This window comes from Lissotriton helveticus, chromosome 8 (genome assembly GCF_964261635.1).
Source record: "Lissotriton helveticus chromosome 8, aLisHel1.1, whole genome shotgun sequence".
Lineage (NCBI taxonomy): Eukaryota > Metazoa > Chordata > Amphibia > Caudata > Salamandridae > Lissotriton > Lissotriton helveticus.
The window spans coordinates 845505233-845531457 of NC_136069.1; the positions used below are offsets into that span (position 1 = coordinate 845505233).

General features: G+C 44.8%; 1 protein-coding gene across 2 annotated transcripts in view; it reads right to left on the reverse strand.

The window, feature by feature from the left end:
• The window catches only part of TUBGCP3 (tubulin gamma complex component 3), a 392150-nt gene that overhangs the window by 159059 nt on the left and 206866 nt on the right, over positions 1–26225 (reverse strand). The window contains exons 10-11 of one of the 2 annotated variants that reach the window (XM_078657652.1): positions 13461–13593; positions 10651–10817 (exon numbers count right to left, since the gene is read on the reverse strand). In XM_078657652.1, coding sequence (XP_078513778.1) covers positions 10651–10817; positions 13461–13593 — 300 coding nt within the window. The remainder of the gene's footprint in view (positions 1–10650; positions 10818–13460; positions 13594–26225) is intronic. The other variant, XM_078657653.1, reaches the window with a different exon arrangement.

A 26225-nucleotide genomic window follows, 5' to 3' on the forward strand; every position in this document is an offset into this window, starting at 1 on the left:
AATATTTCACTTCTGTTCTTGTATTTGTCACAATAAAATACACTGAACATAATCTTCACAAAAGTTATTTACGAAAGTTTAAGCTATTGTCATAAATTACAATAACTTATTTAAGTATTAATTATTTAAATAAATAAAAGCCATTGTTATCTGTAGTAGCAATACATGTAAGTCATGTAAATACAACACGTATTGCATTACAAATTCTATAGGTGTCACATTTGCGAAAGTTAAAACTATTGGCATTGTAAATGACAAAGCTATTAATTTCGCTATTTTCAAAACTAACACATAAATAAAAAACGTGTCATTTACAATACCAATAGCTCAAACTTTCCTAATGCGAGACATATTGCATTGCAAATGCTTGTTTATTTATGTGTTAGTTTTGAAAATAGCGAAATAGATAGTAGGGACACGGACAGTTAGAGGATGAAGTGTGAAGGGGTGGGAGGAAAGGGGGATAAGTCAGGGGGTGGGAGGAAAAGGGGGATACGTCAGAGGGAGGGGAGGACGCGTGGGATATGTGAGAGGCAGGGGCTGGAGGGTTGAGGTAACTGAAATAGAGGCGAGAGGACAAAGTAGAAACCGTAAAACGCAGAAGGGAGAGGGGGCAGAAATATGAAAGAAAATGGCAAAGAGGGGAATGGTAAAATTGGAATGACCAGCAGGATAGAGGAGTGATGGGACTCCTTGCACCCCTTCCCAGCGGTATGAAGCCTAAGAGACTGTGCAGGAATGCCTCGTTGAGGCTGCAATGGGACTCTCTGTGCCGGTTTCCATTGGTATGAAGCCTGGGAAATGGTGCAGGAATGCCTCGCTCAGGTTGCAATGGGAACCTTTCAGAAGTCCAATGTCTGAAGTCAGCTCTGCAGGAATCTACATAAAGGTTTATGCTAACAATACGTAAGTGACCTGACATAACTGTAGTAACAAGTGGCAGCGAAGGGCAAGGCAGACGCTCTACCTCTGCAGGGGGAGCTTTGGCGCACATTTTATGTTCAGTTTATAGGTCGTTGTGAGAGGTTGGCTAAAACAGATCAGGATGGACAGCAGTTAACTCCTCAGTCTACAGATGGAAGGAGTGGGCGACAGTGTGTGCACAGGATATCCACAGAGGCCAATCAAAGGCCAAGGACTGGAGATCTAAGGCTGTGCGCAGCTCCAGCATGGCTGGCTGCCAGGCAGCAGCTGGAGGCCGCCGAAGAGGCACTTCCGGGTAGGAGGTGACGTCGGCTTTGAATAATTCTGTTAGAGTTGTCAAACCCTAAGGAAGTGCACATTCTAAGCATTCGCGAGCAGCAGAGCTTCCCTCTACTCTGAGGCATAGTTTAACGTCAGTCTTCTAAAGGGAGGGATGTCCCGAGACCTGTTTTACCTGTGAGCCGGAGTCAATGTAAATAGGATTACCCCCACCGGTGCACGCGCATGCAAATACGCACGTTAAATAAAGCAGTTCACATACGGTAACCAACCAACCTGAGCAAACACCTTGACTGGGACCGAGGTTGGCAACATCCAGAGAGAAAGAAGACACCGACTTGTGCATCTAGTTAGGATGCACCACACTGTCTTCACCAATCAAAACGATCTGCGTGGGGAGGACAGGCAGATTCCGACAGGCATGCGTCTGTAAGTGATGATTCTCTCTTGCACGGTTCAGGAAGAGAGACTTTTACATCGACAAGTCCGAACCCTCTAGGACGGTGGAAAGAGGAGCCAGGCACAAGATAAATATTTCACCGATGGAAGGAGAGTGTAATAGCATCAAGCACCTCCTGTCAAAGAGAACATCAAGCGACAGAGGTTGCCCGGGTCATCCTGATTGGTGCTGTTCCATTGATGCCGTTCAAGGGTAGCAGAGAAAAGCTAAACAAATACTTGCCGGGATAAGGTCACTTAACTGTGTCTGCTGTTCTCGTAAAGTGAGGGTCACAATAATTATGCGACAACGGGAGACTGAATTTTGCACTGTATTTATCAAAATAATTTGTAATCCGAGGCAAAGGGAGCAGTTTATTGCGGCATTTTTTATTTTTTTAACACCACTTCACAATTTTGGCATTTTTAACACACAAATACTTTTGGCAAATGTAACCCTTTCCTTAGCGACTGATTGATGCATTTAGGGGGTAAACTGGTACTAACAGCTGACCAGTTAATGTTAAAAAGGAGTTCAGTACTGTGTGGCACCAAATATAGCAGTTCTATCTGTTAGAGATTAAAAGAACAAGCAAAGCAGTAAAGTGAAGGCCGATGGCAAATGGTGATACAGACTGCCATGAACTACAAGGTAGACGAAGAGGCAAATGGTGAGCATTTTGGGGCCGCTTTGATGTTCTCAGTGGCCACGCGGCTCACTGAGAACATCAAAGCGGCCGCAAAATTGCTCCCAAAGCTGCAGGCGGATAAATGCTGCACGCGCCCGGCGCACATGAACTGTGCCCGATCCACCTGCAGACTTTGGGAGCATTTTTAAAAGTCCCTTACTAAATTCTCGCAGATCAACGCATGCACGTTAGATCAGCGAGACCTAAAAAGTAATGAGAGATGCTGTAGACCATGTTATCGTCTGTGGGCAGCTGCCACTTCATCTTGAAAACACAGCTAAGAGTAACCCTGATAACAGGTACACTGATAGTGGAAACGAAATAAGTCAGAAACTCTAAATGGGTCTTCAAAATCTGAGATATAGTAGTGATGTGAGAAATTACTTCTGTAATCCAGAAAAGGACAATGAAATAAGCTTAAAATAGATTCCATTGTCCAGTTAGACAGCAAACCGTTACATTATGCCTCTTCTGAAAGTATTAACTTGCAAGCCAAATAAAGAACAATTTGACATAGCTCATATAGGAGTCACTGTCAATCGTGAGATATAAGAAAACCAATATAATTTATTTCAAGGTTGTTAATAAAAGGTGAATTCTCAAATATATTAGTGCAACAAGAAATCCGTTTTAAAAGGAAACTTATGTCCATCTCATGCCAGTGGTTCTTAAACCCGTGGCAGCACACATTGCATTAGCCTGGGGGCAGGACGTGTCTGTTGCTTCTCCTCTCGGTTGCTTGTGCTGACCCCTTTGCTTATTTTCTCCCTTTACCAATAAAGGTCTATTTTAGGTGACTGTTTAATCATTGGTGTTTCTCATATTCAATTCAACCACAACTGAACATTGGCGACGAACGGCTTACAAGGAGCTCTGCAAGTATCCGATTGACAGCAATTGGGTCGTGCCCACTGAATGCAGCGGGTATTGGGAGTATGATCTTGAGGTCTTGAGGTCGAATGGACTTCTGGAAAAGTAAGGGGGCAGCTCATTGGCCTATCTGGCCGCAACATACTGGAATTCTCTTCCCCAGGATCTGCGTAGTCTTGAGAATCCGACTCCGTTTAGGAAAAAACTCAAAACTTTCCTGTTTAACTAGTTTGTTCTGGCCTTTCTTCTGCTATCTGTTTCTTTGTTACTCTTGGGCTTGCGCCGGGACACTCTTGAGTAGCTGTGCTCGCAACAAATTATGATAACATAACATAAATTCTTAGAGGAGGGAGTGCGTCCTCAAAAGTAGCAAATGTGGTAAACGGCATCAAAGAAAGAGGGCCGATTTCAATGGCTCCAATTCTGTTAGATGTGGATCAAAATTTCAAGTAGCCTCATTTAAACAATATCCAGTAGAAGAGAAAGAATACTTGAAGAGAGGTGGTTTGGGACATTTTGCCAGAGTTTTGGAATACTTTTGTGAGATCTAAAAAAGAGCCCGTGATGGAGAATCAAAGTAAACAGTAATAGCATTAACAATCTGGTTCTTCGTGAGAATCCATGAGTGGGATGTGTCTGTGGCAAAGAAACCCACTAAAGATTTTGTTGGTGGCGATTTAAAAGTGACTTTTGACTAAAAGGCCTGATTACGATCTTGGCGGACAGGGTTACTCCATCACAAATGGATTGTATATCCAGTTTGCCAAATTACAATTCCATTATATCCAATGGAACTTGTAATAGGGCGGACGGGATAGTCATCATGTTTGTCATCGAGACCAAGATCTAATCAAGGCCTAATTTGGATTCAAAAGTTACAATAATTCCAAACGTACTATTGATGAAAGTGGGATATGCCATCAATTACTGCAGCCTGGCACAAATCAGTGTTTTTTTACAAAAGATCTAAAATGTATCCTGAAGGATATTGTGAGACTTTTGCTGAGTTCAGGAGGCGATCTGTTCAGGGAAAGTTCTATGTGTCAGTGAATGGGTTGTATATTCTAGGATGGCACCAAAGCTATTTGGGAAGATTGGAAGAATTTTTAGAAAGGAATGCTGAAGTATTCAAGAAGACTTGGGGGAAAATTGCTTAGTTTTGAACATGGTATTAAAGAGACGAAAGGGAGTTTACCTGTGATACTCATGGGCAACGGAGCATAAGAGGAGATTTGAGTAAATTGTTGACAAACTTATGTGATCTGTGGTAATTAAAGCCACTGGTTCTGTATTGTGGTTGTCCTCAATTATTGCAACATGCTAAAAGAACAGTGAGCCGAGAATGTGTATGGCTCTAAGGAGTATAAACAGAACTATTTGGATTGATGGACCGCACTTCCAAAATCTGATGCAATGGTTTATATGCTGTTGGAGTGGAAGTACTGTCCAAACCTTACCTTCTTTCAGCTTACCATAAGACAGGTTTGGAAACAAGTTCTCAGCATCTAACAGCATTATTATACTTTCGTTATTTATTTAGTTGTGGTCATTGTGAATTTTACTATAGGGGATATATATTGTTTCTTCTATCTAGATCTTAGAACGTAGAAGATAACCATTGTATTCTTAAAGCTCGAGTCTTAGTCGTTGGAGCCAGCAGTGGTACTCCCATAAAATAAAACTCTCCTACCTATATCACACTTAATAAGGTGTGGTAAGCCAACTATGGTAATAGATAACTGGTTTCTGCTGAGAGCCAGTCTGCCTTGTAGAAGAACTGAGCATTGATCTGAGCAAAATGAAGAGGGTGCGTGCATGAAATCGGATTTGATCACTGAGAACAGCTCAATGAAGGAGTGATGTAGCACAATGATGTGGCACCTGAAGCGGCACTTGAAGCAAGAAAGAATGATATGGAGCAGTATGTTAATTAGTCCCAATACAGACTCACAGGGAAGGTGGATCCCATACTGTGCATGTTGAAAAGTGTCACCTGGTGTAGAGATGAAGGAATCAGCTCCATTCAAATATTGCAGTGGACTCAGATTCTGGTTGAAGGTTAGGGGTATCAGGAAAGTGAGATTCGGATAATAATTTGTTCTGGTGGGCAAGAAGTATGTCTCAGAGTTTGCAGACGTCACCATGAGGGAGTGGATGGTAATAGTGTAACAGACTGACAAGAAGCCATCACATTTTTTCTCTAGAAGCATTGAGATCTGGGAAAGCACACTTGAAGCGCACATGCTCAATACAGGGGAGATAAAGAGTTTGCAAAACCCCACGAAATAGAGAAAAGCAATTCAAGAAATCAGAAAACCATAACCAGCAAAAGAAGGCAGAGACTGGTCAAGGAGAATATTGGTGAGAAACTGCTGGGTTGAAGTGATATTCTTGGTGGGAGTGGTCAAGTAAACTGTGTGGAGAGGAATATTATAAGCAGGTTCAACTCTAGTCATCCAGAGATTTAAAGATGTACCAGAGGGAAACAGTGGCGAATAAAGCAAACAGTTTTTTTAACTTGATGATTACGACAGATGTTTTGCAGCAGGTGGAGGTGTGTGTACTCTGGACAAAGGTGACTTGTTGAGTTGAGGGAGAATGGGGAGTGTGTTTGTCGAAGTACAAGTGGTGGAGAGGTCTAGGAGGGTAGCTGACTGAATGAGAGAGCTGGAAAGACGTGGATTAAGTTAGGAAGGGTATAGTGGATGTAAGCAGAAGGCCAATGGAAGGAAGGCCAAGAGAATTCATGAGAGAGTGCAACTGTGGACTTCGATGGCAAAGACTGGGTCCCATTGGGGGATTGCACAATGAGAAATATGGGAAATTTAACAGAACAACAATGCGAATGTAGTTGACAATCGATGCAAAACTGTGAGAAGTTGGCCTGATAGGGGATGTTTCCAATTCTGGAACCACCTGCTATCTGACCAAACAATCCCTTATGGTGTCTGGTTGTAAGTCAACCTTATTAGACAAGCTATCCTAGGGGTAGCATGGACTAAGCAGCCTAAAGGCTTAACTTAAGAGGTCGTGTTAAGCGAGCTGTTTTACCACATACAATCCTGTAATATCAAATGAAAGGACACCACACAAGTATATATTATAAAAATATATGTGTTTATTACTAAAAACAATCCCCAGTATTCTTTATGAATAAAGGGGCACAAGCGTTAAATCAAAAGCACTGTTTAAACATACAAGTTGCACAATTATGGATGAGGGCGGGGGGGCCACTCAAACCATATACAAAACAAGTGGTATAAGAGATGCCACTCGAGCAGTGGTTAGGCCTAGGGCCTAGGGAATCGCTGGGAGCAGTCAGGACAAGCAATGCTGAAGTCGGGAATGGCCCTCGGGATTCGGGAGATGTGCGGAAAGCGCACGCATGCACCAATGTTAACCAATGGTGCGTAAAAGTCGTAAAGTTAGAGTTTAAGGACACTTCCGCTGAACCTAGAGGAACAAAACTTAACACACAGACCCTAGAGATGTGCACCAGTGTGGGAACACCGGCGGAGCAAAGTTACCTCACCCACAGGAAGTGGGTGCATAGGGTCGAAGTGGCGTCGGGTTTTGACACGCAGGCTCTTGGTGCTTGAAGCTGAAAGGGCTGCAGGCAGGGTGAAGATGAAGTGTCCGGTGGAGTCCAAGGGTGGACTCAAGTCGAAGAGTACCTGAAAGCAGAGGGGACAGAGTCTGGGTCACTCAGCAGTGACCAGGGTGGAACCAGGACGGAACCAGGCAATGTCGGGCGCAATCAGGTGGTCGTCGAGGAGCTTCTCTCCGCTGTCACGTGGGCTCTGGGGCATCTGCGACGTCCAGGAGCAGGTCACGATCTGTCCCACGCAGGCTCTCACCGTCGGTGCAGTCGGCTTCAAGTTTGGAGCAAACAACACTTGGCAAGAGCAATCCACGCGGAATCGGAAGATTGCTTCTCACTCGGACCAGGAAGGTCAGAGTCGGGGCTCCTTTTCAGGGGAGCTGGTGTGGATCTGGAGCAACCAAATTCACGAGTCTTCTTTGTAGTTTCGTCGGCACAGGGACCACTAGCCAGCTGGCAAGTGACCGGGCCAACGCGTTGAGCCAAATGGAGCAGAAGGGCCCCACGCAGCACTCGTCGAGTGTGGAGGGCTGAACTTCGGCTCAGGAGTAGCTCAGGGTGGGGGCTTCTCAAACCCCGGTGCACAGCTTCGAGGGTCACTCGTGGGCTGCACGGTCAGCGTCTCGTGGTCAATTCAAGATGGCGTGCCCCACGCTTCCGGTCGCCTCCACGGGTCTCAGCTTTGCAGGGACTGTGGATCGGGCTGTTGGAAGGCAGGCAGGCTTGATCTCGTCGATCTCAGTTGCTCGAGTTCCGGCGGGAACTGCAACTAAGTAGACGTCGAGGGCTGGATGGTGCCTGCTGCTGCAGGGTGGTCACTCCTTGACCACAAGGGAGATTCTTCGGGCTTCCACGTTGAGATGGAGGTCCAAGGGTCCAGAGTTTCGTTTCAAATGTTTCTTCCAGGAAATCTGATGTGCATTGGCACTGCTCCCACTCTTATTCGAATCTGGGGGGCGTGATTACCTGCTAGGTCCCCTCCTATGGGTGGGACCCAGGAAGTGGGTGGATACACCCCCTTCCTTTGATCCAGGCCGCCCTGGCACGAGGGCTGGAGTGCCCCAGAACCGGTTTGGCCGGATTATGCAAGGGGCAGCCTTGTGCGCCCCAAGCAGTGTCTGGTTTCTTTCAAACCTCCTTGCTACAATCCACTATCTCCTGTCTGGAGGGCGGTGACACCCTCCTGTGACAGGAAAACCTTTGTCCAGGACCCATTTGGTCGAGTTTCGGTCAACTGCAGGGGTCCAGACATTTGTCTGTGGCAGAGGCATCCATTTTGTGGATCTTAAGGTCTTTGGAGAAATTAACCGCATTTAAGTGAAGTAACATGTCTTACCCCTCTAGAGGGGTGGAATGCTATCCCCGTCGCCAGAACTGGCGAGGGGATAGTATTCCAAATCGTATGACACCTTACACGACATGTTTTGATAAAGCCAAACCAAAGTTGCTATTTAACCGCGAGGATTATAAGGCACTTAAGAGTATATGGTATGGCATTATCCTGAAACAGCTTAGGGAGTTGTTCCCGACAGCTGCAGACAGGCTCAGCTGATGCTAGAGCTCCATCTCACATAAAACCACGCACTCAGCCTCCAGGATTGATGAGGCCTTCCATAGGAGTGGCTCACAGGTTTACATGTGTCCAGATATAGGTTTAGATATAGGTATACTATATCTAAGCAAGGGGTGATTACACCACCTTACCCCAGCTGAGTGATCAGCCAGTTGTGTCAATTTAAGAACCAGCCAGGGGTGGCAAAAGATATGCTGCAGCCCCTGGTAGGCCTTGGTGGCCCCTATGCCCTGGGCACCTATAGTGCATTATACAGGGGCTGACAAGGAGTCCATTTCCAATTGGTATGTGCCTATAGCACATGTGTCATTAATTTAGTGAGAGAACAGCAGGCTGGGGGTCTGATCAGCAGGCCCACAGCCTCAGTAGTCGAAAACCAGTGAAGCAAAAAGCAAAAATTTGGGGTGACCATAGGATAGCAGACCCTACTCTCCTACAAAAACCCAATAAAGTTTGTTTAAAAAAAAAGACTTTGATGACAAAGTTGCTGATGGGTGGGGAGATTGTGAGAGTGACGTGCTGGGTTGGGAGAGAAGAGATCAGAATCCAGAGCAGTCTTCGAAGGAGAGCACAGTTAAATGTGATGAGGCTTTGGTGATACAAGAAACAACCATGGTCTGGGTACTCTGAGGACCAAAAATGATTATTGCAGGTTGATAGGGGGTCCGATTCCTCTGCTATCATTAGACGTGATTGAAAATTTGGGGGGGGGGGGGTCACAAGTTGGGGAAGGTGGGAGGGATGACTCGAGTTGTTACAATATGGGGGGAGGTATTTATGGTAATAAGAAAACAATATAATGTTTGACACTCTTGTCTTCCACAATGGTATATAACACAATTGTAAACAACCTATTAAATGCTGAAAACTGTATCCAATGGATAACTGCCAATAAAAATATATATTTTTTTAACAAAAAGAAAAAAAGATGCGATTGAAAACTATTGTCTTTAGAGTGCAGATTGAGGGTGGGAGGGGGCTTGATCCAGGGCATTATATGGAAGAGTGGTGAGAGTGAATGTGCAGACAGGGTAGAAGGAGTCGGTGCGATTTTAGAATGATGATAGAGTCTAGATGGAGAGTGTGGTGACTACAAAAGTCTGAGTACAGAGGACGGCTAAAGGTTAAGGGAACCATATGAAGGGTGGTGGCAAGTGATGAGGATGCGGTCTTTGTCGCAGGAGACACAGCGGCAGGTCAACCATTGTGGTTGGGCTTTTCACTATAGGGAGTATCAAAACAAGTATGGGGCCTACAAGGCAAGCAAGATGTAATGCGCAGAGCCCTGGTGCTTGGGGCTTTTTTACCACTGATGTCCAAGGGCCTGCCATAATAGGGCAATGCAACCTGGGAGTCATGTACACTTTTTCCACACCAAATTCTCAGGGTAGCAAGGGCAAGTGCTCTAGGGCTTCTCAGGGAGATGATGTAGGGGCTAGAGACTCAGAAGTCAAACAGTTAAGCAACACAGAACACTAATGCTGACCAGCGCAGTGATTTTCTTTATAGAAAAAGAGAAGAGAACCTTTATCAGAGGCATCCACATTATTTTTACTGGGCACTTAAACTACATATTCACAACAAACATGGAAGCCTGCTTCCAGTCACAATACATATTACACACATGAGCTACATAGCGGAATGTCAGTGCAGGGATTGGGCATTGAATTTAAGTAGATCTGTACGCATTTGGGGCCGGTGGGCAGCAAACCTGCACCCAAGTCGGGGCTAAAAGGTCTTTTAAGTAGGATCACTCAGAAAAATGGAATGCTACCACCACAGCTCAATGTATATCTCAAGACATGGACAGTAGACCCATGACAACTAGAGCATGGACTTTGTGCACTCCACTGACCTCAGAACCAGGCCTTGGTCTCAATGAACTACAAGCCTTAAGCATATACATCTATGACCTACAGCCTGGGTTACTCCAGGCAGAGGCGGATGTCTCTATTAGCATGTAGAGGTCATTCCCGTTCCTATAGGTTGTGTGAAGCTCACATTTTTGGCTATGTTTTATGGTTAGAAGATGAATCACTTTACAATTTGAAAATATTAACAACAAAGGCTGGAATTAAGTTCAATGAAAAGGTAAAAAAAAAAGCCCCAGGGCTATTTGCTTTTCTGTTACATGGCCGTGTCATATGACTAGTATAAAATAAATGAATAGTAAACGAGTTCATCAAGTTCAGTGGTGACAACAGTTATTTAAAACTTCTATATTAACAATTTGATGTCAAATGAAGTAACAGATCAAACGTTTTAGAGTTTATTACCTCATGATATGTATCTTCCAACTCTCCATCATAGATCCAGCCGTTAAGGAAATTTTGAATAGGATGAGACACCAAGCCCAGAATGTGCTGTACTAATGATCTCATATACGGATCCCCAGTTTTGGTGTAAGCATGGACAGCAGATGCTAGCTCCCCACCTTTCCTTCCTACAGAAGGGATAAGAGATCATAGGTAAAACACAAATACTGATAATAGGTTTTAACACATGTGGCAACAGCACATTTCATAAATGTACCAAATGCACAGAACTGAGAAATGTTGAACACAGGCTTTCAAACAGAAAAGCTTGCAACACTTTATTTGAAAGATTGGCCCAAATTGTGCTCTTTTAAATGTACATTTCGCTTAAATATCACAGTCTGCTTCCAAGAACAGATTACATTGTTAACTGATCCTTTGTACCTTTAAATATCAACTATATAAGGCAGGGCTACAAACCATGAATATCGCTGAAAATACTCAGTTGGTTGGCTCTCACTCATTGCTTGCTTCTTATTCAATGGAGTGTCTTTTCCATCTTCTGTCTATCCCTCCATGGAGCATTGTCAATTTACATTCACTGCTCACTTTACGGGATCTACTTTTTTCTGAAGTCTTAAGCACTCAAAAGTGAATGGCCCAGAAGCATCTAAGGATTTTGTCCATTTTGTGTCTATGGGAAAATCTGTTGATGCATATGGCCCTATGTGTTTTCAAGCTGTCTCTCTACTGTGCTTCTCTTGCCCCATCCACACTCCTTGTTGTTCTCTTACCCATGTACTTCACCACCCGATCCATGTTACTCTTTTGCCTACTGCTTCTCATCTTCACCCCGCTGTCCTTGTTGTTTCCGTCGCCACCCAGAATTACTCCTCTCACTCCCTACTGTGTTTCTTCCCCCACCCTGGTCACCCGTGTTGGCTCATCCTCCAAAAGCGCTTTGATTTACAAAAAAACAGCAAGAACAATGCTTGCATTACTTCGTAGGGCTGCAGGAATGGCACTCACACCTACAAAATGACAATTGCTTATTCAGCATTTTTATTTTTTATTTTATTTGCTTCCTTTAGCGCGCTGCACAGAATCTGGAATGCTGTACAGTATGGCTAGAAAACATTGGCAAATCCAATGTTTTCTCCTAAAGTTAAGACCTATCGGCTTTGCCAGTGCTTGTTCATTTTAAGTATGTGTCAAAAAAACTTTTCTGCCGTTTTAAAAAACTTCTAAGGTGTGCATGATTAGGGAAAATGAAAATATTCAATTGACTATCATCCTGTAAAAATATATCTGAAGAATAAGGCAATCTCTGTGCACAGAATATTAACATTACGAGTTTCAAGCACATTATGCTCGTTTTCCACTTATGAACCATCTTCCGTGTCAAAAGCATTGCCCTATACTAAGTGGTTCTGAGGCACCACTTGTTCAGCCTTATGTCTATCACACAAAAGCTTGGTAAGTAGAAATTATGTAGAATCGTGCTCACTGATTCTAGTAGGGAGGCTCGTTTTCTTTCCAGAAGATATTTAGTGGGGTGTGTATGGAGGATTTTGTTGATCGGATCGAAACTCATTTGCCGGCTCCAATCGTGAGCTAAATTACCCTTTGATCAGAGCCACCATCTTGTGTTGCATTGAGGTACTTTGGTGCCAGAGGTTGTTGGTAGTATCTAGTGCTCTTTTCACATCAGCAGATCACTTGTATTAAAGAGTGTGCAATCAGAGGTCTTGTAATCCGATTTTATAGTTGTCCACGTACTCTTAGTGCAAATGCATAGTTTTGTTCCTTCTCATGACGCAGCTTCTGAATCAGGTGACCATTTTGAACATTATTTCCTGTTTTGTCTCTGGGTATTTAGTCTGACCCACAGTTGAGATAGTGTTTTCCAGCATCTAAGATGTAATACACCTGTACTTGATGAATTGCATTTTACACACTATGCAAAGAAGACCTTGCATCTCCTATGGACAGAACTGATCAAGCAATGACTGAGTGACTAAAGGGTGAGTACCTGAAAGGGGCTTAGTTCAGAATAGGAAATGGGGTGAGCAGGCTGACCTGCCCAGTAAGAACTCTAACCCCAAATTAACCTCCTAGTCCCTAATTTGCAGCCCCACAAGTTATTTTCAATTTCAGCCCTGAACTCAAAGTAATGTCCTTTGGCTGTTGCCGACTGCCTTCGTTCACAAACATTTTAATGAAGACTTGGTAAACTGGGATAAAAGAAGACCATTAAAGCCTTTTTGAGAAGATAGATTAAAAGTGACTAATTAATTAAAAAGTATCAACCCTTGCAGGAACTTAAACCATAGAAGTGAGTCTTTAATCAGATGAGTACAAATGGGCCAAGTGGGGCGTACTGCTGTTCAAAAGAAGTTAATTGTTGGTAGGTTTTCCTTTTAGGATGCCATGTGGCTTGCTTATTACAAGGCTGAATTTCGGTCTTGTTTTGGTTTGATATGTTGTGTCATTTCCTCACTCCCCCCCTTCACCCCCCCCCACACCCCTCAACAGCATCCTAAACTTCTGCCCCACATTTTATTTGGGAAATGGGCTCATGGGGTTATAGGAATAGGGAGTTATGGCATGGACATTAATCCAGGGACACCCGGAGAACTGAAGGAGTTAGGTTTAATGATTATGGTATCCACCTCTGTATTAAGAAGAGGGTTAATTAGGTTGTGCTATTAATGGATCATTTACGGTCTGATACATGAGCTTTGACAATCACAGACCTACTACCACATTAACAGTCAAGATTTAATTACAGATGTAATTAGTGGATGTACACAAATATGTATAATACGCACCTTGACAATAGTCTACAAGGGCTGCAAGTGTCTTCAATCTTATTTTAGGATCGTAAGTCCATACTAGAAGGCGACGAAGTGTTAAACTATTCTCCATTCCTAAATTCACACCCTGATCATCTTCAATCTGTAACTAATCAAATAAACAACCAGAATTAGGACAGAAAGTACTCCTGCTGAATAAGTATTTTGATTGCAAGTATTCGAACATTACATGCTACAGTCTAGAACACATTACTGTGTCATAAAATAAGTAATCTCTAATGCACAAGCATATTTATATATGCAATTTTCTATATCGGGTACATTACCCAAAATACATCAGGGTGTTTCACAAATAAAATAATTAAATTACAGAAGTGTAAAACTTTGCACAAGCTATAAATGTGAGTTTACACACAACTACCAGATTCCACAGGCTGCAAAACAGTCAAGTACAGCTACTCAGGTTGGCATTAGAAAGGTGAAAGAGGAGAGAAAACAAGGTGGAAAGCAGACTCTTGCGCAACTGCAGCCAAAATGTCAATGCATGGACTCCTCCTTACAAACACTGTTGGAACGAGTTAATGTCCAGAATAAAAAGGCCCGAGGATGCAGAGAGAAGATCAAGGAGAAACAATAAGCGCATTGTGGCCCTCCCCCCTCCCAGACAAGGCAGAGGGTCGAGATGCAGGGAGCTATGTGGAGCAATGGTTGTGTTACCGGCTTCCTCCAAATGCCTTGGCGCAGTATTTCTCTGTTGAACAGGTGCACCATGTTCCTGCACGGAAGCCCCCACCTGGCTCCAACCACGTTCTATGGTTCTCAGATTATTGCATTTCCACAACAGGGACTTCTCGAAGTGGTTGCGAGCGGAAACACACACTTCTTTGATTACCCAGATGACGCATAGTGGTGGCTGGAAATGCACGGACCTCATACTGCCCGATTACTGCAATCCGGCATCACTACAGGCTATGCTCACAGTAGAGGACACCGCCCTGGGTCACAGCAGTCTCCAGCCCCCATGGCCGCTCCAGATCTAGAACAGATTATCACGGAGCGTCGTCGGGTGCTACAGCATGCCGCTGCCCTTGTTGAAGCAACGCAATCCTCAAGCCCTATGGAGGAGTTGCTCCGCTCTTCCAGTGACGAAAACTGCTCTGCCACCTGGCAGTCTTGACTGGGCTCAGCACCCCCTCCGGATGAGAGTACACAAACATCTGTCATTATTTGACTTGCTCAAGGTTCTGTCCATTTTCTCACTTCTTCACATACAGTTATGTTTGAATTGTGGATAATTATATATGCCTTTTCATCCCACAGGTCTCTTTCAACATAGGCCACCATGTATTCCCTAGGTGGCATATACACGTACTCATAGCCCACTGATAAGAATGGTTCTGATGGCCTTCAATGCAACGGATTACTGTATTGGACTGGTAATTATTATTACTCACAATTTGAGGTTTGTTGCTTCTTGTGTTCCTTCCTCCCCCCCACGCACAAACATATTGTTTGTTAGATAAATAAACACTTTTGTTTGGTTTGGGTGGCACGTGTTTGGTGTACTGCGTGTATGGTATTCATGATTTCCTTTTTCTCCAATATGTTCTCTTGGGCTAAATCTGGTCTTTTCCCATTATCCGGGACCATGTCTGACCCAGGCCTCACCCTTGCTGCTACCCCTCTTACCTGGCAGTCCACTGCATTTAGGTATTTAGGATTCCAAATCTATCATTCGCCTGTGGATTTATTTGACAGAAACGAGAGCACTGTCAAATCGTTGCATGCCCAGATTGGAAGAAGTTACTCGTCTGTGGCGGGCAGAATAGTTCCGCTAAAGATGGTTGTGCAGGGGGGGAATGTGCTGCTATAGCTCGAAGAGCCAGGTCTTGAGGAGTCTTCTGAAGGTGAGTAGGTCTTGGGTCTGCAGTATGTGGGTGGAGAGGGTGATCCAGGTCTTGGCGGCGAGGTAGGAGAAGGATCTGCAGCGGGAGGTCATTCGTTTGATGTGGGGGACAGCAGCGAGGGCGAGGCTGGCGGAGCGGAGCTGGCGGGTGGGGGTGTGGAAGCCGAGTCTGCTGTTCAGGTAGGCTGGTCCGGTGTTGTGCAGTGCTTTGTGTGCATGGGTGAGGAGCTTGAAGGTGATCCTCTTGTCGACGGGGAGCCAGTGTAGGTTTCTCAGGTGGGGGGTGATGTGGCTGCGGCGGGGGATGTGGACGATAAGTCGGGCAGAGACGTTTTGGATGCGTTGTAGTCGTCGTAGGTGTTTGGCTGGGATACCTGCGTAGAGTGCGTTTCCGTGGTCCAGTCTGCTGCTGACAAGGGCCTGTGTCACCGTTCTTCTTGTTTCGGTCGGGATCCACTTGTAGATTCTGGGAGCATGCGGAGGATGTTGTAGCAGGAGGAGGAGACGGCGTTGACCTGCTTGGCCATGGAGAGGGTGGAGTACCTCCTGATGCCCCATAGCACTCGCAACCCACAGACTGCGGATGACTTGCATGCCTAATTTTGAGAAATATTACTGGTCATCCCAACTTCAGTGGGTGGCACGTTGGCTTGCTGCTTCTCAATTACTGGACACAGCTATTCCATCCCTGCGCCAGACCACAGCCACCCAAGCCCACACTCTATTAGTTGCACATCTCTGCTTTCGACGCAGCCTCTATCACACACGTCAGACTATCAGCTATGCACCAGCTTTGGCCCTGCTGGTCATGCCATACGGACCACACTCTTCCACTAGGGTGGAATTATCTGCCTGGCATGAGGCCAGGCTCCAATTGGTAGGCAATCTCTATAGAGACAGGGTGCTCTGGTCTTCTGAGTCACTGGTAGAGGAGGATGGCCTGGACAATTTCTCCTGCACACCTAATTTGTGGGGGCACTAACACATACCTGCGCCAATTTGACCTGTGAACCCCCTATGCACCTTACTGTGCAGTGCCTCTATGTTTTGGGCCAGGGTTCGCTGGCTGGCTGAGTCTCTATGCTCACATCCAGAGCCTTACATGCATCCATTTGTGGGCGGTGGGAGACAGGCCTCAATCGCCCCTGACAGACAAGTCCACTCTGTTGGAAAATCCTGTTTACATTCCCCATAATGCTCGATTCCATTTGATTCAATTAAACATTGTACACAGGGCTTACCTCACCTCTGCCAAAATAAATGGATATTTTCCTCATACAGATGCTGCCTGCCCAGGTGTAAGCTGGTAGATGGGGATCTCCTACAAATGCTCTGGTCATGTCCCCACTTACAATGCTACTGGCAGGGAGTGATGGGTTGTCTGATTCACTGTACTGATCGAGTTCTCACGAATACATGGGAGGTGTGTTTTTTGGGACTACATCGCAGAAGCAAGAAATACAAGGTCACATCCTGGTGTATTCATTAGGGATTGTTATTGTCCAAAGCACTAATCACCCACAGATGGAAGTCACCCAACCCTCCGCAACTCAAAGCCTGAATGCAGTCGTTCACAAACTGGGCTCAGGCGGAGAGCGCCGCCCTACACAGAGAAGACAACTTAGGACTAGGCAAACACTCCCTAGATAGCAACTGGTATGCTATTACGGCTGACTTACACACTGCTATCCTTGATGTACACACTGCTATCCCCGATGCTTCCACAACTCCAAATGTCAAGCTGGCTTGCAGCAGGAAATGGGGGAAGTGCGGAGTGCACTTCCCAATGAGTCGAAGTTCCCTGACACCTCCTTTTTTGGTGGCACACACCACCAACCAGTATCAAATCACAAGGTAGAGATCACGGTGACTGATGCATAAACCTAATTAGGCAACTGAATACACACTAACAGTTAACATAGGGGTAGGATTTGATGTTAGGACCAGCATATTAGTTAGTACTACGACCTTTTGCTGTTCTTGTTATACTTGTTGGGAGTAGCAGATTGTATCAGATATTGCAAACTGTTGTCTCCTGTGAAAACTGCACTCTTCTACCTGATAGTGATCCTCACTTGTATTAATTTCGATAGACTGGATAAATGTCTTGTGCCGGTCTCTCCTAATTTGTTCCTACAAGTAATGTGCTTGATATGCACGGTCCACATACTGTACTTCTATATGCAAATTCCTCCTGATACTGCTGTTCTTGCCATCTCGTAATTTACCACTGCCAGTAGGCACTGCAACTGTATTATGTAATTCAACATAAAAAGGCAATTTAAACAAAAACCAAGGTACATCCTTGGGGCTTAGGTCACATACAAATTCCTATGGAGTGGTAGGATCAGAAATAAATAATTAAGAACTACTTCCTGAACAGGAAGTAAAGGGGGTGTCAGAGACGGCAGCAAAGAGAGAGCGACAAGCTCCATGAGGGTCCAGCTACAGAGGGAAGACGTGGGCCCACAGATAGGTGGCGGTAGCATGGCCTGCTATGTGTCAAAGAGCAAGCAGGTGAACCTCCTTGGTGTACAGGCCCACTAACCAAGGCCAACCAGGCTATGGAGTAGAGATGTTGCCGCTAGTCAACCAAAGAGCTGGAGAGGCCGATTTAAACTATGGAGTAGGATATGCGCAGAGGACAACTTACGGTAATCACGCAAAGCATACCAGATACACTAAGTTAAAGGAGCTCCTGCCCTACACACAGCAGATGCTAGGTGAGTTGCAGGACCTGTTGAGCATGTCTGTGTGGTGCCTATCAGCAAAGACCTCAGCCCTACATGATCTGGAAACAGTGGGACCTACAAACATACCACGATGAGTCTAGTTCATGCCAACTAGGCGTAATACTGAGTGACCCCCTGCAGACTAATGTGCGCGAGATCAAAACGATTTAATACCCGAGAGGTAAATTGACAGCAAAGATACATTGCAATGCTGGTAGGATGGGAAGAGGCGCTGTTTAGTGGTTTACAGATCCAGCATGGTCATATACCACCACGGACACTTCATTACAATGGCGGTAGCGAGAAAAACAGGGAAAATCTGTTAAAGACCTCCTCTGCAGAGCTACACCTTACAAAGCAACCACGACCATTGCAATGATGACTACACCCCCAAAAAAAAAACAGAACCAGTAATCTAATTCTGAGAGCTACCCAGTAAAAAGACAATTCCTGGAAAATCTTTTCAGTCGATTGAGAGAGCACTTTACTGATCTACAAGATCTTAAACAAGAACTGCAGAAAGCAGGGAGAGTTATAAACAACTTAGGCCAAAGAGTCTTTGGGCTGGAGAAATCTAATGATGGCTGAGAGGAAGAAATGGAATTAGTCATGGGGGAACTTTTAGCTCTCTAGGAGCAAAACACCCTCCTGCAGGAAAACCTTGGCGAGATCGAGAATAGATCAAGAAGGAATAACTTGTGCATATAGGGAATTCCAACTAGCACAGAAGGAACAGACATCGAAAGCTTCACACTCAGAATATTGCACTACCTACTACCGGATAGCGAAGTCCTCAATGAAATTTCCCCGTAGATGTCATTATGACAGCCCACCGTTTTCCAAAGAAATTACAAATTATGGCAGCAGCAAGGACTCAATAACGCTGTTTATTTGATGGCCACCAGTTCCATATCTACCAGAATGAAGTAGGAGTAATGCTGCTCACAGGAAGAGACCTTTTACATGTGACAATATCTGCAGCACCACTAGACTGCTCCCACCCCCAACAAATGGGGTAACCCCTTTAAATTGGTTTAAATGGCAGGACCAAACCATACAGACTAAATGACTTACAGAGGTGCAGCAAATCCTGGGCATTCCAGGAAACGTTGGAGAGCAGTGTCTAGCAGAAATCTGTACCATATAAATAGAAATTAGGGGTTAGTCGCACTACTCTTCATCCCATAGGTCCTATGCCAGAGTATATTTTGTACTATGCAACGGTCTCATGTTACACATGGTTCAGTAGCATGAGATTGAGGTTATGTTGCTTTCTGACCATGCCCAGATTACTCTGGAATTTTCATGGGTCAGGCATGACCAGGGTGGAAGGCCACAATGGCGGTTTAACACAACTCAGTATTAGGGTGGCCAGGGAAGTACTGTAATCCCAGATTAAAAAGTGTATATCTTACAATGATACTGAAGACTGCAGTGATACGATGGGACTCAATGAATGCCGTATTACGAGAGACATGAATAGCAGAAAGTATTAGGCTAGCTAGGACTCAAGCGATAATCTGGCGAGACCACAATACTGCTCTACGAAAGCTGGAAGAGGACCATAAAAAAAACTCTCTCCCAAAAGACATGTTACCAGATAATTCACATAAAGGACCAACTCATACTTCGAGCTTAATAAAGCATAGTAATGTCTAGCACAAATCCACTAAAAATACCATGAGGGTGGTAACAAGGCTGAGAGATTACTAGCAGCCAAACTGAGAAGGAAGGATATCCAATCCCACAGTACCTCAGATGGCACCCTCAAACTGGACAAACAAAATAAACGTTAGGCTTTTGCACATTTCTACTGTTATGATCCCCAAGGTACTCCAATATAGGCCTAGGTAGCTGCACGACCTTTTACCTACATTCATCCTATCTTACGCTACATAATGGTGCTGACCTTTTACTTCGGTATGTGCCCAAGAAGCAGTGTGGTTTTCTTTGAAAACTAGCCTAATTTACTATGCGAGGATTCTTAGCATCATATCTGAATACCCTGCCTAGGACATGTACAGCAGGATACCATCTTCTGTGTAATAACGGTGTACAAAAGTTACCGCTTTCGTCATCCTTGAACGACAGACCCATAGTACCATTACACATCTAGGTAGAACCCCTGGGGGCGCTTTTTGGTTATAAAAGAACCACATCTTCAATGGGCAACCAGAGGAGAAGCTTTCAAGCTGACACTAGACACTGAGGTCCCAGCCTGGAGAAGCTCCAGCACGCAGTGGTGACATCCTTTGGGGGGGGGGGTGTACAACTCGAGACCAAGACGGGGTCCTTCCTTCTCTCCAATCAGGTAATTCGGTTGGCTCCTTCCTAGGGGATTCTTGGCTTTACACCTACATCAATGCTAGGTACACTTAGGGTTTGCATTGTAGGGGTGTGCTCGATTACTACCATACATCGATATGCCTACATATATTTACTGTTTTAGCACCATGGTAGAATTCCACCTTTTATTTACTCTGTCGGTGCTTGTAATCTTATATATCCGTTTCTGTCTAATGGTTCTCAGCACATATGTTTTATACTAGAATGACGCTGGTTCAATAAATGCTCATTAAAAACGTCCCCATTGTTTATTCTGTGTATCTCTCTGAGACCAAGTGAGTACGAGTGACTGAGCGAAAGGTACTGTACGGTTTCCACGATCCCTGAGGGATCAAAGGTTGTCATGTTCCATAGTTGCCAGATATTCGCTCCTTGGTAAGGTTAAGGGGCTTATGATGGCACTGTGAGCTAGCTGATCTAAAGGCTAACGGGGGTGTCTTGAATCAGTCTGGACATTAATCCCTTAGTTTATGTTATTTAAACGTGCAGATCCTATGTATTAGTAGAAACTACACAACAATACCAGGTGCATTACTTAACTTCCCTGACTAATGACGTTTCCAATAGACACTTCTTGCAAGGCTCCAATCTTAGTAAAGTAACCCCAAATAAAATGGCAGCATTGGAAGCCCCCATAACAGAGGAGGTAATTATCTCTGCTGTAAAAGGTGTTAACCTCTCAAAGGGCCCAGGACCTCATGGCACTCCCCAGCTTTCTATACGAGCTAGTGGCCCATGCTGCTACCATTATTGTGCAAAGCCACATGATCTAGCCTTTAGAGGAGCAGTACCACCATCCATGAGGCAAAAGTGTCAATCATACTTAAAAAGGTGAAGTATCAGGAACAGTTCAGCTCCTTTAGGGGGATGGCTTTATTGAATGTAGATTTAAATATGCATACAAAAACAAACAGCAAACCGACTGCAGCACCTTAAACCGTACCTAATGACCCCTGATTAAGTGGGATTCATTCCCAAGAGAAGATGTAAATATGCAGGGCTCCTGCTAGTACATTGATGACCATTCCAAAAAGGCATTCAATGCAATGGAATAGCCTTTTCTGAAGGACAGAGGATTGGGAGACCGCGTTATTAAAATGGCCTTAGCATGATTTACAAACCTCGCTGCAAAGATTAGTGTTAATTGGATCAATTCATGTGCTGAGACAAGGCAGGGATGTCCATTGTCACCCCTGCTCCTAGCCCTGTATCTAGAACCTCTTACTCAGCGGATTTGCCCCAACCCTAACATCCGGGGGTTCAGACTGAGTAGAGATTATATGAAACACTTTCTTTGCTGACGATATTCTAATCTTATTGGCTAGCATAAGAACTTCCCTTGAGCCCTTAATGGAGGACCTAAAACTAAACATGCTATAGGTCTCAATATAAACACTAACAATCAGCAATGCTTACAAAAAACATTCCCCCTTTCAGATATTAAACAAAAATGTTAAGTACCTGGGGCCTAACTTCCCGATACTGGTGATGGAAATTAAGAGGGATTTACAAAGTTGGCACTGCAGCTCGCTCTCACTGCAAAAACGTATAGCAATCATCAAGATGAATTTTCTTTAGAGGATGTAGTTTCATTCCAGACCATTCCTTTGAATGGGTCTACCATAAAAGCATGAGGCAGCTGCAGCAGGTAGGTTTTGATTTTATGAACCGAAACAAAACAATCTAGAATCACTGCACAATAAATGTTCCAACCACTAAAGTGGTCCAGTGCTTTAAGGATCACCATTTGGCTGGAGGTTCCTTTACAATATTCTGTGGCAAGATCTAAAGCAGCCAACTTGACTCGCTCCCCTATAACTAAGTACACTACAGATATGGGACTCACGAAACATTTAGGTTCCTTTCATGGTTTACGATCCCAGACTTTGCAACAGGCATAAATAGGGAGGCCTTTAAGGATTGGTGCCAAGTGATATGTATCAAAATAGGCAAAATGTTCTACCATAATTAAGTAAAGTTCTTTCAGCAAAGGAAGACAGATGAGCCTTGGTGGAAAACAAAAGTTTTAGACATACCCAGGTTAGACAATGGGTCCAAGAGAAGGAGCTTAAAGAGGCAGCTAAAAGCACTCACAGACTTCGAAAAACTATTAATGAAAGTAATAGAGGATGCTCATGAGATCTCACGAATATACAAGCTGTTAATAAAGGGACTAACTAGCTCAAAACACATAACTCAAAGTGGGTGGGAGAGAGAGACTGGAGTATAGAACATTAGCCGGTCCAATAGGATCCTATATGCAAAAATGCATATGAAGGAATCACACACAAGTCAGGTAAAGAAGCAGCTAGTAAAAACCACCTATGATGGCACCTGACTCGACCAAGGCTCAATTTAATGAATGCAAAGGCAACTGACCTGTGTTGGAGGAAATGTGGTCAAAATGGGCAGCACACATTGTGAACTACATTCTGGGAGAATGGATTGAAAGATAGATATAGATGAAAAACCAACACTAATAGCCTCAAGATCCACAATTACCATCATCGTAGGCCGAATGCTACCTGTGATGGGCAATACACAGGAAAGGAGCAAAAAATCTGTGGAATGGATTCGTTACTTACCTGTAATCCTAGTTCTCATCTAGGGGTATAGTCATCAAAGTCATAATCTATGAATAATCCCCGCCCATGTGCGGGATCCCGGAGCATATAGAAAATACATATACATGCATATGTGAAAATATATATATATGCAGCCTAAAATGTTTCTAAAATGGCAAAAATGCTGAAATTACATAGGTTTGCATAGTAGCACCTAAACTCTCCCAACCCCTGAGGAAGAAAGAGTGCAGTAAACATTTGTCACATAACAATGCTTTATTGCCATAGAAAAACCTGTAATTGCAGGCGTTTGCCAGTAGGCTGCAGTAGAGTATAAAGAAACCAAGAAAACTGACACCTCGCCTTTAAGGATTAGAATAGGGGTACCGTGACTTTAAGACCTGTAGGTGACCCCCTGCTCGCATGATGCACCACAGGTGGCAGTTAGGTCAGTTCTTTTTGGAAGTGCATAAACACCTGAGTAAATCCGTAAGTAACATATCATAACTTTGCAGTAATGCTCGTCAGGGGAGTTGGGTGGGTCGCTTACGACTTTGATGAGTATACCCACGGATGAGAACTAGGATTACAGGTAAGTAACTAATCCTTCTCATCCAGGAGATACTCATCAATAGTCATAATCTATGAATAGATTAGCAAACCCATACCCAAAGTCTCGCGGACAAGCAATCAAGTATACAGCAAAAAAATTAATTAACGTCACATTTAAAATGCAGTTATGCAAACAAATTCCTTTAAGAGGCCTGTCCGACTTGGCATAGGCCTGTCGCATCTGAATCTAGGCAGTAATGGCGTTTAAAGGTATGCACTGAAGGCCATGTAGCCGCCTTACAAATCTCAGATATTGGAATGTTGCGAAGGAGAGCTGTAGTAGAAGCTTTCCCTTTAGTAGAATGTGCATGAGGTTTGCCCTGTAAAGCTTTGTTAGCTAATTGGTAAGACAGAGCTATACAGGAGACAATCCATCTCGAGATATACCTTTTTGAAGCTGACACACCAGTATTAGTTGTCCCATAATTAACAAAGAGCCGGTCAGACTTCCTAAGTGGAAGAGTTTTAGCCAGGAAAAATTTCAAAACCCTCCGGAGATCTAGAAAGTGTAAAGACCTCTCTGGGGAGTGGTTGGTTGAGGGAAGAAAGTAGGCAGAGTGATGGTCTGATTGATATGGAAATTCGAGACCACCTTGGGCAGGAAGCCTGATGTGTTCTCAGCACCACTCTATTGGCATGAAAGACTAAGGCTCCTTGTAACACAGGGCCTGGATCTCGTTCACCCTGCGGGCTGAGGTGATGGGTACCAAAAAGCCAGCTTTCCAGGTCAAGTGCTGCAAAGATGCCTTATGGATAGGCTAGAAAGGAGCACCCATTAATTTGGTAAGTACGATGTTAAGCTCTCAGGGAGGAGAGGGAGAGACCTCACTGGTGGAAACACTTTAAGCCCCTCTAAGTAATCTTTGACCACAGGCATGAGGAAGAATGAGGTCTGAGAAGGAGACTTCCTATAGGCTGTTATTGCCGCTAAGTGAACCCTAATGGAGGGGTACTTCAGGCCGGACGTTGCCAAATGCAATAAGTATGGGAGAATCACCTGCTCCTGACCTTGGATTGGATCAAGAGAATTGCCCATACACCAAATGTAAAATCTCTTCTACTTGAAAGCATAAGACTTTCTAGTGGAGGGCCTCTTTGCCGCTAAGAAGGTTCATGCAGTCAGATGAATGGTCTAGGTGGCCATATTGGATGACCTCAGGAGCCATGCTGTCAATCGAAGGGAAGGAAGGTTGGGGTGAAACACCCCCCCCCCCCGTCCTTGGTCAGCAAGTCTGGCCAGCAGGGCAGTCTCCGGTGGGGAAGCTCCGACAGCTGGAGGAGATCCGGGTACCACCACTGGCGTGGCCACTCCGGCGCTATCAGGATCATCCTGGTGTTGGTCCTGTAGAATTTCTGTATCACTGCCGGGATCAGAGGCAGGGGAGGAAAAGCATACAGCAATGTCTGAGACCATCTGATCAAAAGTGCATTTCCCCGTGATCCCTGCTGGGGGAATCTGGATGTGAAGACGGGGCATTTTGCGTTTGCAGAGTCTGCGAACAGAATTAAGTCTGGTACTCACCATTGCCGAAACACCTCCTGAGCGAAGTCTTTGTTGAGCACCCAGTCATGCGCTTCTACGAAGTCTCTGCGTAGGCCGTCCGCCTGAACATTCAGGATTCCTGGGAGGTGAACTGCCACGATGGAGAGACCTCTCGCCAGAAGCCAGCGCCAAATGGATTGAGCTTCCAGAGACAGAACTCATGACCTGGTGCCTCCTTGTTTGTTCAGATAGAACATTGTTGTGTGTTCTCTGTCTGAACTTGAATGTGGTTGGTGTGCAGAGACGGGTAGAGGGACTTAAGCGCCAGATAGACAGCCCGGAGCTCCAAGAAGTTGATATGGTAGCTTCTTTCTACTTCGGACCAGAGACCTTGCACCTGAAGCTGGTCCATATGAGCACCCCGGCCGGGCATTGAGGCATCTGTGACCACTATCTGCGATGGAGGGGACTGATGAAACGGGACTCCTTGCAGTAGATGAGAACTTTTCATCCACCATCTGATGGAGTCTCTGGCACTTTGGAGGAGAGAGACTTGATCTTCCCAGTGGCCTGATCTCTGAGACCATTGGTCCTAGAGTGCCTGCTGCAGAGGCCTCATGTGAAGGCGTGCATTGGGCACAATGTAGATGCATGAGGCCATCAATCCCAGTAGTGACGACACTTGTCTGGCTGTAGGGCTTTGGGTGTCTATCAAGGTGCGGCATTTCAGAAGCATTGATGATAACCTCTCTTCCAAAGGACACACGCTTGCCTCTGCAGTGTCCAGGGAGGCGCCCAGATAGTGTATTCGTTGGGTGGGATGGAGTACTGACTTTTTGTAGTTGACCTGCCACCCCAAAGAATGCATCAGTTTGAGACAGTAAGAGAGATGGCTCTGCAGCAGAACAGGTGTGGAGCTTTTTAGGAGCCAGTCGTCTAGGTAGGGATAGACAACGATCTTCCACCTGGGGAGGAAGGCAGCCACCACCGCCATGCACTTGGAGAATGCCCGTGGGGTGGATTTGAGGCCGAACGGTAGCAGTCAATACTGGTAGTGGTGACAGTTTATCTGAAACCGGATACATTTTCGATGTTTTACTGAGACAGGTATATGAAAGTAAGCGTCCTGCAGGTTGA